This window comes from Beta vulgaris, chromosome 4, assembly GCF_026745355.1.
Source record: "Beta vulgaris subsp. vulgaris cultivar EL10 chromosome 4, EL10.2, whole genome shotgun sequence".
In the NCBI taxonomy this organism is placed as follows: domain Eukaryota; kingdom Viridiplantae; phylum Streptophyta; class Magnoliopsida; order Caryophyllales; family Amaranthaceae; genus Beta; species Beta vulgaris.
This window is the reverse complement of record NC_079205.1, coordinates 64,836,409-64,850,011: the sequence shown is the minus strand read 5'-3', so window position 1 is coordinate 64,850,011 and position 13,603 is coordinate 64,836,409. Positions and strand designations below refer to the sequence as shown.

Below are 13,603 nucleotides of genomic sequence, written 5' to 3'. Positions count from 1 at the left end.
TCTTCTCGGACTGTTCCAAAGCAATTGCGTTAATGGCACAAACTAACCACTCACTCACATGCTTGATCACATTCTTATGCAATGCAGGGATCACAGCCAATATTTCCAGCAAATGAAGATCCAATACTGCCCAAGGACGTACAATGCCGTCGCGGATAAACTAGCTAAGGAAGGAAGAAAAGATGTTTTAGATATTAATGTAACTAGGATTATCCCACCCCCCTAGTTATATTTTGCACCTATGGACAGACTTTGTAACAAGGCTGCGGCCATAAACTCGTTTTTATTTATGTAATGCATCCGTAGTTCACCAAAAAAAAAAAAAAAAATATCAAGCAAGGTTTAGCTTTTTGGTTATGGTTTGACCTGGTCATCGATCAAACTCTATTAAGAAATCTTTGAAGATAATAGATATCCTTACCATTATCCAATCACTCAATGGATTTAACCTACAAAACTAACTAGTTATACCGGTAGAAACTGTTATTTCAGTAAGATTCTTCATCTTATTACCTACCTAAACAAATGATGGGGCAAGTTTTGTACCCCTATATCACCATCATATATCCACATGGCCTTAAACACTTATCTCACTTGGGGTAGTATTCACCAAACCTAAACCTTACAATTCATATCAATAAGTAATTTTGCACTTTACGATCAATACCCTTTCATATATAGACTCGATAAATATGAAATATGTGGTCCAAAACTATTAGCAGCTTGTCACTTATATTATCTTCATTTTTAATACTTGCAGCATATTTCATTTTGAAAATGTTCCATCATGCTTGTAATATTTTTCTTTTGGCCTGGGTAAGTTTTTATTATATAAGCAATGCCTCGCTTTATAGTTAATCACACAGAACATATATGAAAGTATTGGGTCAGACCGTCTGATCAATACTTACTGTCAGACGGGCTGAGTCCAAAACTTAAAACTGAGAAGCAGGTCCGTAAATAACTCAGATACAATGCCACTGTGACAGCAAGTCCACAAGCTTAAAACCTGAAGCAGCAAAGGACTGACAAAATAAGGATATTTCATGTTCGTTATTCTTCTCTCTTACTTCACAAGGTCTACTCAATGCTCGTTAAACCTTTTGATTGTGAAAAATGGAAATAATTATACTGGAATGTAATCTTTCTAAATTGCATTATTTCTCAGTTTTGCGGGACAGACCCACAAATTTTTGAGATGGCCTTGCTTGCGCTATGTGCCTGCTTTTGCCTCAGAAAAAACAATCTCCTGGGATTTGTTTTGTGCTGTCAAGCTCATACTACTTTCTTATCACTTCATACACAGGTTGTTCACTTCAAAGGATCAAGGAAACAGTTAATGCTTGAAGCTCGGAACTTTTTCCGTTCTTCTTTGAACGTGGATGACATGTTATGCCTTGTCCTTGGCAGTGGAAGAACAAAATATGACTTTTGATCTGAGTTGCAGTTGCTTGTACATTTGCATCTTTGATCGACCAAATGGATGATTGGAAGCCACTATTTTTGGTTCCACGAGAATCAGCTAAGAGGAATGAAGAAGAAGGAGAAAGTGAGAGGAAAGCAGATGTTAGTGTTTTTTTTAAATATTAGTTAGTTGTTAAAAGAAAGAATAATAAAACTAAGAATCTCAAGTTACTTTCATTTAGACCTAAGTTACTTTCAGTTAGACCTAAGTTACTTTCATTTAATTTGGACCTAACGTACTTTTAGTTAGACCTAAGTTACTTTCAGTTAGACCTAAGTTACTTTCATTTAGAGGTAACTTACTTTCATTTAGACATAAGTTACTTTCAGTTAGACCTACGTTACTTTCAGTTAGACCTAAGTTACTTTCATTTAGAGGTAACTTACTTTCATTTAGACTAACTGAAAAAAATGAAGACTAACTGAAAACAAATTCAGTCTAACTGAAAAAAAATGAAGACTAACTGAAAAAAAATTAAGACTAACTGAAAAAAAATTAAGACTAACTGAAAAAATTAAAACCACCTGAAAGTCGTCCGACCAAAGATTATGGTCGGACGAGTCCGACACAATACGTTCTCTAATGTGTCATCTCCGTGTATCACAAATTCAGAAGTATTATGAATGGAGGAGATATTCCTCAACATTTTAACTACAAAGAAATTTACAAGAGGGTCTAACTATTACACATTTACTTTAATAAGTCTTAGCTATGAATTATTCTTTGCAGGTCCCAAGTTTACCATATTGTGATTTTTATAAGTCCTGAGTTACTTATAAACGGTTTAAAAGGTAAGATTTTTAAATGTTGACCTCATTTTGTAGGTCTTTGTCACTTGCTGAAAGTGTTCGAAGATGGTAAACATTTAAAAATCTTACTTTCTAAACCGGTTATAAGTAACTTATGACCTATGAAAATCACAAGATAGTTAACTTGTTGGGACTTGTATGGAATCATCCATAGTTGGAACTTATAAAAGAAAATGGGTAACAATTGAGCTCTCTCTTGTGAATTTTTCCTTTTAACTACTATTATCTTGTACCAATTGATCCCTTGAACTAGCTAGCTAGAGTGTTAGCATAGATTTTGAAAAATTCAACAAACACATAGTGGGAAAGAGTTGAAAGATTATTGTTTCTCATATGCATATGAGCATATGGAAGATAATGTTACATCAAGCAGCTGGCTGATCGACACAAGAAAAAATCATCAAATTGCAATGGTAAGAATTTGTCTAATGACAATTGTTATAAAAAAAAAATCAGGATTACACTACGTAAATTTAGGGTAAAACATTTAACACAACCATATCAAACTTAATAGCACTCCAATTCAAAGTTTGACAATTTCATTTCATATATAATTAAAAATATCTTAAATATAATAATTTAATATGCCTTCGAATAGAATTGAACATGACTGCTTCTTTTATATATTAAGCAATTATATACATCATTTCAGAAAATAAAGAATAAGAAAGATAATTCTTCTATAAATACCTATGACAATGCAACTTTATTTGTCACCAGTCATCTAAAAATTCAAAAGGCAATTTTACATTTTGAGTAACAGGAAGAACAATGGCCAAGTCAATTTATTTTCTTAGCCTCATTTCGATCTCTCTAATGTTCATCCTTATTGGAAATACTGGTGAGTTAATATATCATACATCAACTCCTTGCTATCTTTTGAGATCCTTAGCAATATGTTGTAGGGATATATTTGTATATATATATTTATATATGAAAATTTCACAGGAGGAGGCCTACTAACTATTACCTTTTTTTTTTTATAAATCCCAACAATAGATTAATCCTGTAGGTCTTAAGTTTATTATCTTGTGATTTTATAGGTCCTGAGTTACTTATAACCAATTTAGAAGATAAAATTTTTAAATGTTTACCATCTTTGAACACTCTCAGCATGTGACAAAGACCTATAAATTGAGACCAACGTAAATCTTACCTTCAAAATCGATTACTCCCTCCGTCCCAGTTTAGTTGCTACATTTTGACCGTAGGCACTATTCACGTCATAACTTTGACTATCTTTTACTCCATATACATAAGAAAAAACATAGTCATGTTGGATCCTGTTTGATTCGTCCCAATTTGTATTTTTCAAATATATAATATTTATAATTTTTTCATATATGTAACTCAAGATATTAGTGTTTGAATTTGCATCCCTTAAACTGTGAAAAAGCAAATGTAGCAACTAAGTTGGGACGGAGGGAGTATAAGTAAGTCAGAATGTATAAAAATCACAAGATGGTAAACTTGGGACCTAGGGAATAATCCATAGTTAGGACTTATAAAAGTAATGGGTAATATAGTTGGACCCTCTCTTGTGAATTTTTCATATATATATATAGATATAGATAGATAGAGGGAGAGAGAGAGAGAGAAGTGAGTTCATATTTTCTATATAGTCGAGTAAAATTCATTAATTTCCTCTTTTATCATCTGACAATTTTTGCTTAATATCTATCACACATTTTACTAAAATGTCACACGTTTGGACCCCCTTTCGAAAACTCTTGGTAGGATGAATTTCCTTTGGATTGTCCTCATACAAGGCCACCACCGAAAATGGTAGGTACGGTCATTTAGTGGAATATTTCAAAGTGACCCCGCATACAGGGCCTCAGAAGTGTGGAGGTCTCATAATTTCTATATATAGTCGAGCAAAATTCATTAAATTCCTCTTTTATCATCTGACAATTTCTGCTTACTATTTATCAAACATTTTACTAACATATGCCGTGCTAAAAGTTGCATATAAGAAATAAACATACTACGTTAAATATTTTTTGATGCTTATAGTTGTTGACCTTAGCTTAATTCTAAAGCAAATAGTAGTATTATCTATCAAAGTGATTAACATTGTTAATTATACTTTGGCAGAAATTCAAACAGTGGAAGCAACATCTGTACCTTGTGATACTTTATTAGGTCGAGAACATTGTCATTTTGGATCCTCAAACTGCCGAAAACAATGCAGTCAATTAGTAACTGGTGTTCCATTTAGTGGAAAGTGCATATGGTCTCGATTTGGACGTGAATGTTATTGTGTATTTAAGGGATGTGGTAAACCTTGTGGATGGCGCTATTCTGGAGAACATTGCCCTCGTATTAATTCATTGGATCATATTTTTTGTCGCCATAGATGTAAGTCCATGGGAGCACGTACTGGTAGGTGTGTAGCTCATGGCCCGGGGACTCCATATAGTTGCGACTGTAACTATGGCACTTGTTGATCATATAACAATTACCTCATAACGCGTTGTTATGTTATTTGTACAAATTATACTATCAAGGTGACATTATTTATCGTGTGTGGTTGTTATGTAAGATGGATTTCAAATAACATATTGGAAGTATGAAGTGCTGAAATTGTGTGCATCAGACTATCAGTGTATGTATGCTAAATATTGGAATATAGATTTGAAAATATTGCATATATGCATTTATTTATGAATAAAGATGTATTATAAATTTTATAATTGATAAGAGAACTTGTATCGGCTGCTATTTGCCTATTTGGCTTGTAATGACAATATATTATATTGTGTTTGTCATAGTCTATTAGACTCTACACATTTTGCCTAACTTATATAATTATATTGAACTATCAGCGTGAATAAAGATGTATTGTAATCTCTGATCCTAACGATACATCTTCAACTAACTTGTTATGTTTCTATTGAGGTTTTTATTTTTTTGGTGAACACAAGTAGCCAAAGTCAATTAACTGTTATATTAAGGTTGTTATTGCCTTTTCACACTTAGCCCTTAGGAGAAAAAACTTACACAACCTTCGCGTTGCAATCTACTTGGCTTAATTGAGTCGTAGAAAGATCATCCACATGTTTAGCATTATTGCTTCTCTCCTAAGCGAAATCTCTACTTTGCACGCAAATTAAATTCTATTGAAGTGGAAAAATTCAAAGTATATACTTCTTCATTTACAAATTATTATATGCAACACGTCTCATTATTAGTTGATAGTGTACGTAAGGCGCGGATTACTAACAATACATAAGTAGGGTTATCGTTGACCATTATTAGTAGGCATTATTATAGGGTTGATGCAAATAATTATCAATAGGATTGCTAACAAAGTTTAGATGGGTAATTGAATATGTATGATTAGGGTTACTACTTACTCATAGAATTGTATCATCATGTTGTATGCGATGCGTGAAACAAGAAACAGTTTTTCTTTTGGTAAAATCAGGCCTTTTATGGGCCTACATATCCAACTCAAACCCATGTCTGAAAATTTGCTAAAAACATCTACTTAGACTTGAGACACGTTTTGATGGATGTTAGCCCATCTTAACATATATACTTTCTTAAAGTCAATTTAAGACTCTTCTAACCAATAATTTATGATTGAATATGCAGAATTAAAATTGCACGACTCTTGTGGTTATTACATCTTTAATTTAGTGATTGAAATAAAAATTTGCCTAATGTGTCATGTGGTTCCCCTTTGTTTTGAACAATGCTACATCGGTGGGTCATTATCATCTCTACTCTCAAGTCTGACATAATAACACAATTAAGTGCATCTTAGTTTTCAAGTTTGAATATAGTATTCAGTCTCGCTGGTCTAATGGTAAGAATCAAACCTTATTCTTTCTCCCCTACTATCTCATATAGGCTTGACTCACATAACTCAGTTGATAAATCTGTCTTGAACATACTTCTCTCTGTTTTTTTAGTTGATCCATTTTCTTTGGATACACTTATTGATACACTATTTTCAACTTTTATATCATGAATTATCAATCAATAAAAATTACAAATAGTTGTTATTTGAAAAGTATACATTAAAATTAATTTAATAAGATTTCATATGACTATATTTTTTCTCACACAGAAATCACAAAAAATAATTAAAATCATATACTTCCTCCGTTTTTTTTTAGATGTTACACTTTCTATTTTAGGAAATTTTAAATTAGATGTTACACTTTTATTTTGGGTAATAACTTCTCTCTATCTCTCTCCTATCACATGTTCACATGGGGCCCTTTTGTTTTTCATTCTCTCTATCTCTCTCCACTCCAAAAATTACCTAGGAGTCCGTGATTTGAAAAGTGTAACATCTAATAAAAAACGGAGGAAGTATATATAAATAATGTCAAAAGTTAAAATAAATAATCTAAAAAGACCAAACACTAGAAAACTAAGTGTAGAACTTAAGAAGTACAAAAAATATCTAGCTACCAATGCAATGGGTCAATGACACGTGTACCCTAAAAGCATACTTCTTTAAAGCTAAAAGAGGTGGATGTGGGCCCTTCATGTAATTAGATACTTAAGGCCACCCCATTGAAATAATTAGTCACCATCCAATAGAAACTAGGTCCATGCTATAATATGATGTTAATATCTTAACTAACCCCACCTCTCCTTTTTTGGGCCCATTTCTCATGTAAAGCTTTCCATTATACTACATCTTTCGGAAGTATCTAGAACACCATCCACTACCCTTCAAAAAGTGAAAAAACATGCCTACGTTTACTCTTTAGTCACCACTAACTCAAAACACAATTTTTTTGGACAGATATTTGCTATGTTTACGTCTTAAGTTAAGTTGAGTCAAATCATTAAAAAAATCCATTGTTACACTTATAACAATAGAAGACTATCTTGAATTAGGGCAAGGCTACAAGGCTAGATTTAGCCATCATTTTAATAAAAGAATTTAAACCATTGATTTGTGATGCTATTTAGTGATATGTCTAATCGAGCTCGTAAGTTTCGGAGGTAAATTCATTATAATGCAGAGCATACATAACAAGATATAAGTATTGGGGTAATTATCGGTCGAGTCGATCCTGTACTCTTGTTAGCTCGACTCGTATTCATTTAAGTTTATTCGTACTCAATTCGAACGTAAAATTTGAGAAACTGAATTATGACCAAACCATTATCGAATTGTTTACATACAAGGTTGGTCTATTATCATCTTTAGTTTACTCGTCTCTTTTGTATTTCTTTTCTCGAATATTTTTGTTTTATGAGTTTGTACTGTGTCAAAAAAAAAAAACTATTAAGTTACAATTGTGTAATATCTAGAATACATATAGTTATTTGAGAACTTTTGTTTGTAACTATAGTTGGTGTAGCCGTGTAGGATCCTATCCATCTATTTCTTGCATACTTAAATAATTAAAACTAAGTTATAAAGAGTTTTACTTTTGACTAATGATATATGATATAACTTTATGATCAGGATTTATATTCTCTTTTAAATAATTTAAAAATATTTTTTTTTTCATTTCAATTTAACATATACCGAATTTTACTCTCTTTACTCATACCAACCAAACAACCTCTTGAATTCTCTCTTCCTCAAAAATTAGGTTACCCATAAATTAGAACATCAACGAAACAATACCTAATGATAATAACTTTTACTCCCTCCGTCCCAAAGTATAGTTCCCATTTCCCTTTTTTCACGGTAATTTATGCAAGTTGGGATAGTAAAGATTTTTTGTTTATTTAAATAAATGTTGTATGGGAAAAGATGATTTTAAGAGAGAGAATGGAGATAATTGGTGAAAGAGCATTAATTGTAACATTGTGGTTGAATAAACAAAGGAAAAAACAAAATTCAAGAAGCAAATAAATGACGAGACACGATTTTTCTAGGCAAATTACGGAAAAATATGGAACTAAATATGAAAATCGGAACTATATTTTGGGATATCCAAAATGGAAATGGGAACTATATTTTCGGACGGAAGGAGTAAAATAATGGCAAATAAGATTCAAAATCACATTTGTTTTGTTTCCAAACTTTTAATCAAACTAATCAAGGGACCCACCTTAAATAATCACTCTTTATAAGTCCAAGATATTCCTTTAAATATCATAACCCAAGATATTTTCACTTCACTTTTTATACCTTTCAACCATTATTATAACTATAAATACTTTCACTTTACCATACACTTTTCAGACAAAAATATCTCCCTGTCTCTCTCTCTTTCGTCTCTTCATTATCTTTCTTCAATTCTCTCGTCCACTTTTCCAGCGAAAAATGGGTCCCACAAACGGCCACATAGAAACCCCAACACTAGAAAGAGAAACCGCAACAATCCTCCAACGCGTCACCGAAGAAGGCGGCGGATACACCTTCGCGCGTATGATTACGGCGGCGCGTGAAGGTGACGCGCGTGCAGCAGAGGTGGCGCGTGAGATTGCGTGGGAGCAGTTACACTGTGGGCCTTGGCACTCGGTCCAGCCCATTTGGAGAGAAGCTTACTCAATGGCGTGCTTACACGTGGCGAAACACCATTTCTCCACCGGTGACTTCTCAGAGACACTGAAGACTTTGGATTTGGGGTTGATTATGGGTGGGACCCTTTTAAGGGTTGACTTGGAAAGTGGGGTTGACAAAGTTATGGGTGTAACTGCCATGGAGGAGAGAGAAAATGGTAATGGTAATATTAATGGTGGGTTGTTGTTTTCTTCAGTTGATTTTAATGAAGATGAGGTGAGGTTCGTTTTTCTTTTTCTTTTTTTGTTTACCTATCTTTTTATGGTTTTTTTGGTGTTTAAAGATGTAATTTTGGTGGTTGTTTGGAAATTTTGTGTTGGATGTCAATAGAGTTGAATTTGTAGTAATTAATGTGTTTTAGTGAACTAGATGCATGGTTTTTTAATTATATGTTAGGGCTTAGGTCGTGTTCTTTTGGGCACAGTTTCAGTTTAACTTAGCACACTCGAGTTGAACTTTGTTCACTCGCGATTTTAGTTTAGTTCACTTCAGTTCAGCTCACTTGAGTCGAGTTCAGCCTAAAAGAGTTGGGCTTTATATTTTAGTTACCTAATAAAAGTATAACTAGATGAAGTTTTTGGGTAAACTTCCTCTGTTTTTAAAATTAGTGAAACGCGTCTCCCTTTATGTGAGAGTTTTTTGAGATAAGTGTTTCACTTATTTTAGAACGAACAAGCTATTGTTTTTGGGAGGTTTTGATTGGATGTGAGTTGATTTCTTGAAGTGGGATCTTTATGAAAATGGACTAATTATTGCTTTATTGGAAATTTGGAATGTATTTTGAGTAACTATGATTATACTGTTTTGGGAAGTTTGAGGAAGAAACAAAAAGAAGAGATTTTAGGTTATTATGATTATATTGTTTTGGGAGTTTTTTTTGCTGTTGGAAACAATTTCTGAGTGAGAAAGTTTCATGAAGATGAACTTTAATGTCTTTTTAACATTAGGTATCATGTTTCTTTGAAGTGGAAAAGATTCAGATAAGATATAGGTTAGGCTGTAAAAACTGTTTCATTGTCAAACCCAACTCCTATGAAATGTGTTATGTATTTGCTTGATTTTGCTGACAATGAGATTTGGGAGGATCTTTTAAAATGGTTGTTTGTGTGTATGTATTATGTAGTTCTGTTATTATAGTTGATTGGATAAATATAGCGCGATTAGTGACTGAAATTGATTGTTGTTCGTGCTTGGACTGGTAGGTTACCCGGTTATTGCCTATGAAATCACTGTCCTCGAAGTTTGTTGCAAGGCGCTCTGAGTTGTCCCTGGAGGGGTTCCTTCGCGAGTATTATCTATTGGGTTTACCCGTTATAATCAGTGATTCGATGTCTCATTGGCCAGCTAGAGCTAGATGGAACAACCTGGAATACTTAAAGAGGGTTGCTGGTGGCCGGACAGTTCCTGTCGAGGTGATTAGCTGATGACTATTTCCTCTCAACTAGATCTATATATGGGCAAGTATACCTCTTAATAGTGATACTTCTTTTAACTGTTTGATTTCCTTTTCTCTAGAATTATGTACAGTATCATGGCATCGACCTTGTAAGATGTGTTCTCTTCACTTGAAAAAACCTGAACTTGTTAGACGTGATTGACCCTGATTGGAACTTATTTTTTAATGTTATGTGAGACCTAATCAAACCTGATGAGATCTAATCCGAATTTATTGGACTTGAAACTTATTTTTTAAGGTGAAGCGAACACACCCTTAATATGCTTAGTTTTGTAAACAAACGTGTTGATGAATTTTGTTCACTTTGTTACACTCTGAAACTTGCCATGTCTTAAGATATGAAGTAGGAAGAATCGTATAAGAAGGTTAGAGTTTGTAAACATATTTTGGAAATTATTTGACAAGCTCATTTGATAAGTTGGAATGTTGAAGGGTAACGGAGAGGTTTCAAGCAACTTGTTGAAGAAATTCTAGAAAGCATATCTTTTTTGCCTCTATGATTGTTTGTTTCTAACTCAAACAACGGATTTAGCTATTTAGGTCTTTCTTACCTCTATATTCTAGATATCTTTATTTTTCGTGCAATTATGAGCTACCAGCCTACCACTTATAAAACGACGTAAATGTAGTTGGCCCGATTTTAGGCATTTACACTTCCAACTATGTTCATTGCACTGAGCATGGTATCACTGCAAGTTTGCAACAAATTGCCAACTTGGCTGTTAGTACTGTCATTCTATCTTAGGCTTGTTACTTGACTTCATCTGATTTTTTGTGAACTGAAATTATTCTTGCTGATTAACTAATTTTTATTGATATTACGTATGTTTACTAACTAAAATTTATTTTTGCTGACGAAAACTTCTTTTTACTGATTTTTGCTGATGAAAACTTCTTTTTACTGATTTTTGCTGACTCTTTAAAGGATTTTTCTAATTCTCTTATGCAGTTCGATGTTTACTGATTAAAACTGATTCTACTGAAAAGATTTTATTTAAATTGAAATGAACTAGGCTTTATTTGCAGTTTTTCCTTGTGTCTGGCATCCCCTCTTTGGGTTCTTCAAAAAGCTAAAACGTAAATGCTTTTATCCAACTCTTTTCCAGGTTGGGAAAAACTACCTATGTTCAGATTGGAAGCAAGAGCTTATCACATTTTCTCAGTTTCTTGAACGAATTCAGTCTGGTAACACTTCTGCAGTTCCTACATATCTCGCACAGCATCCACTGTTTGACCAGGCACGTATACTAACGCGCAAGATTTTCGTAAGTTTAGTTACTTATAGTCACTATGTTCATGCAGTCACTTGTTGGTTCTAGTGACAGATAAAAGAGCTTAGGAAGGACATCCTTGTTCCAGACTATTGTTATGCTGGCGGTGGAGAACTGAGATCAATTAATGCTTGGTTTGGTCCTGCTGAAACTGTAACCCCGCTGCACCACGATCCACATCATAACATATTAGCTCAGGTAAAAAAACCCAATTCCACATGAATAGATAATGAATCTGAAATCTTCGGTATGTCAATTTCAAATGCCATATTGGTTGTTATGTGGTCAGTTGTTCTCTGAATCTGTTTTATCTTGATCTTTTCTTCTGAAGGCAAGTGACTTCTCCTCTACCAGGTTGTTGGTAAGAAGTATGTAAGACTATATGCAGCCTCCCTGTCTGAGGAACTTTATCCGCATTCTGAAACCATGCTATGCAATTCCAGCCAGGTAGGCAACTTACTGACTAGTGACTAGTGCTTAAATGCTCGAAGAATTTATTCACTCGTTTGTTTTTTCTCTCTTTATCTAGGTGGGGTTGGGGGTGGTAAGGAGACGCACACAATTGATACCCTATCTCAGGATAACCTTATGTTACTTGAACTCTTCATTTAACTAAAGTACTTGTGGTGGATCCCCGAAAAACTCCATTTTGTACCAAATTCAAGGAAAATTTTCAGAAAATAGTTGAGTTGTGACAGTATTGGTTATGTAACCAAGTCTGAGTAGCATAGATACCAAAGGAAGAGAAAGTGAGGATCATCAGAAAATAGTCCGAGTTGTGATTGTTTTGAAAATGTAACCAAGTCCGAGTAACATAGATGCCCAAAGGAAGAGGTTGTTAGGTTCAACTGAGACACGTAAATAGCTTGAAAGCATGGTGCTGGGTACACTTTGTTCTCTTATTTCTCACAATTTCTAGGCTTTTGCAATCGTTTTGTCCTTCCCCTATGAACAAGAAAAGTATTCTGCTCTTAGAATGTGTTCAATTCTACTGAATTTGACTTATCTGAAGTTCTGAACTTATAATAACTTAACTTGAACTTATTTGAGCTTATTGTAGTTGTGAATTGAACTTATTTGAGCAGCAGTTCAATAGAACACAACTTCAAGGAGCATGAATGCTGTGTTTACCCGTTATGACTAACATCATATACATTCTTTCTTTCTTTTGCAATCAATCTGATGCCGTAAAATTTTACTTGAAGGTTGATCTAGACAACATAGATGACAATGCGTTTCCAAAAGTGAGAGACTTGGAGTTTATAGACTGCATTTTAGATGAAGGTGAAATGCTATACATCCCTCCTAAATGGTGGCACTATGTACGATCTCTCACACCAAGCTTATCAGTCAGTTTTTGGTGGAGCAGCACCGAAGGATCACCCTGAGCTAATACTATCGTGTCGTTGCTCAAGTTTTTTGAAGATTTATCCGGAAAAATCGATAGAATTAGTGTGTCAACTCCGGAATATAGACCCTCGCATTTGGTACGATGTCATTTTGATGTGTATAGACGCTTAGGCATTTAGTCGTCTATGTAAGACTCTGAGCTCACATAATGATAAATGTCATTGTATGCTTTAAAGCATAGCCTAGATATTTTGTAACTAGTCCTTGTTAGAAGTTTAATTTTCGAACGAAGGGACTTAGCTCGTAGAATAATTTTCTGATAAATCCTTGCTGATATCTGGAAAAAAACCCACCATTTGATATTATTATCTTAAGTTCTTAACCAACATGTTCACAGGGTTGTTGAAGCATTGTCATTTTCAGCTTCTGTTCATTGTCATGACTCATGAGTCAATTTACCACCAAAATTTGGTTTTTCTTTTCTTTGTTTTTTAAAATTTTTGTCTGATTTTTCGGACTCAATGATTGGCCAATGATTGTAATTCATTTTAGTGATAATCTCATCATTTCCACAAAGACTAGTTTTAGAAGTGAAGTATCCATATTGTTGCAGCATCAACATCATCTTCTAGATTTACTCCAATCTTTTTTCTTTTTTTTGGATAAGGAAAACAAATTTAGGCAAAACCCCTTAGTTCGGAGGCCAACTTAAAACATTTTTGCGAATGATAAGCGACAAATCATAACAATGAGGAAACTAAT

General features: G+C 33.7%; 1 protein-coding gene across 4 annotated transcripts; it reads left to right on the top strand.

The window, feature by feature from the left end:
* Positions 1-8,416: 8,416 nt before the first annotated feature.
* LOC104889940 (lysine-specific demethylase JMJ30) lies at positions 8,417-13,223 on the top strand. 4 transcript variants are annotated; one of them, XM_048643829.2, is made up of 6 exons: positions 8,417-8,980; positions 9,967-10,176; positions 11,327-11,458; positions 11,546-11,689; positions 11,846-11,938; positions 12,707-12,806. In XM_048643829.2, the coding sequence occupies exons 1-6, from the start codon at positions 8,525-8,527 to the stop codon at positions 12,713-12,715; spliced, it is 1,044 nt and encodes a 347-aa protein (XP_048499786.1). In that variant the 5' UTR covers positions 8,417-8,524; the 3' UTR covers positions 12,716-12,806. The 4 variants fall into 4 exon arrangements, 2 of the variants coding, with proteins under 2 accessions (XP_048499786.1, XP_010673584.1); XR_007273763.2 differs by having other exon boundaries at positions 8,419-8,980; positions 11,823-11,938; XR_789615.4 differs by having other exon boundaries at positions 8,420-8,980; positions 11,823-11,938; positions 12,697-12,806.
* The last annotated feature ends 380 nt before the right edge of the window (positions 13,224-13,603 follow it).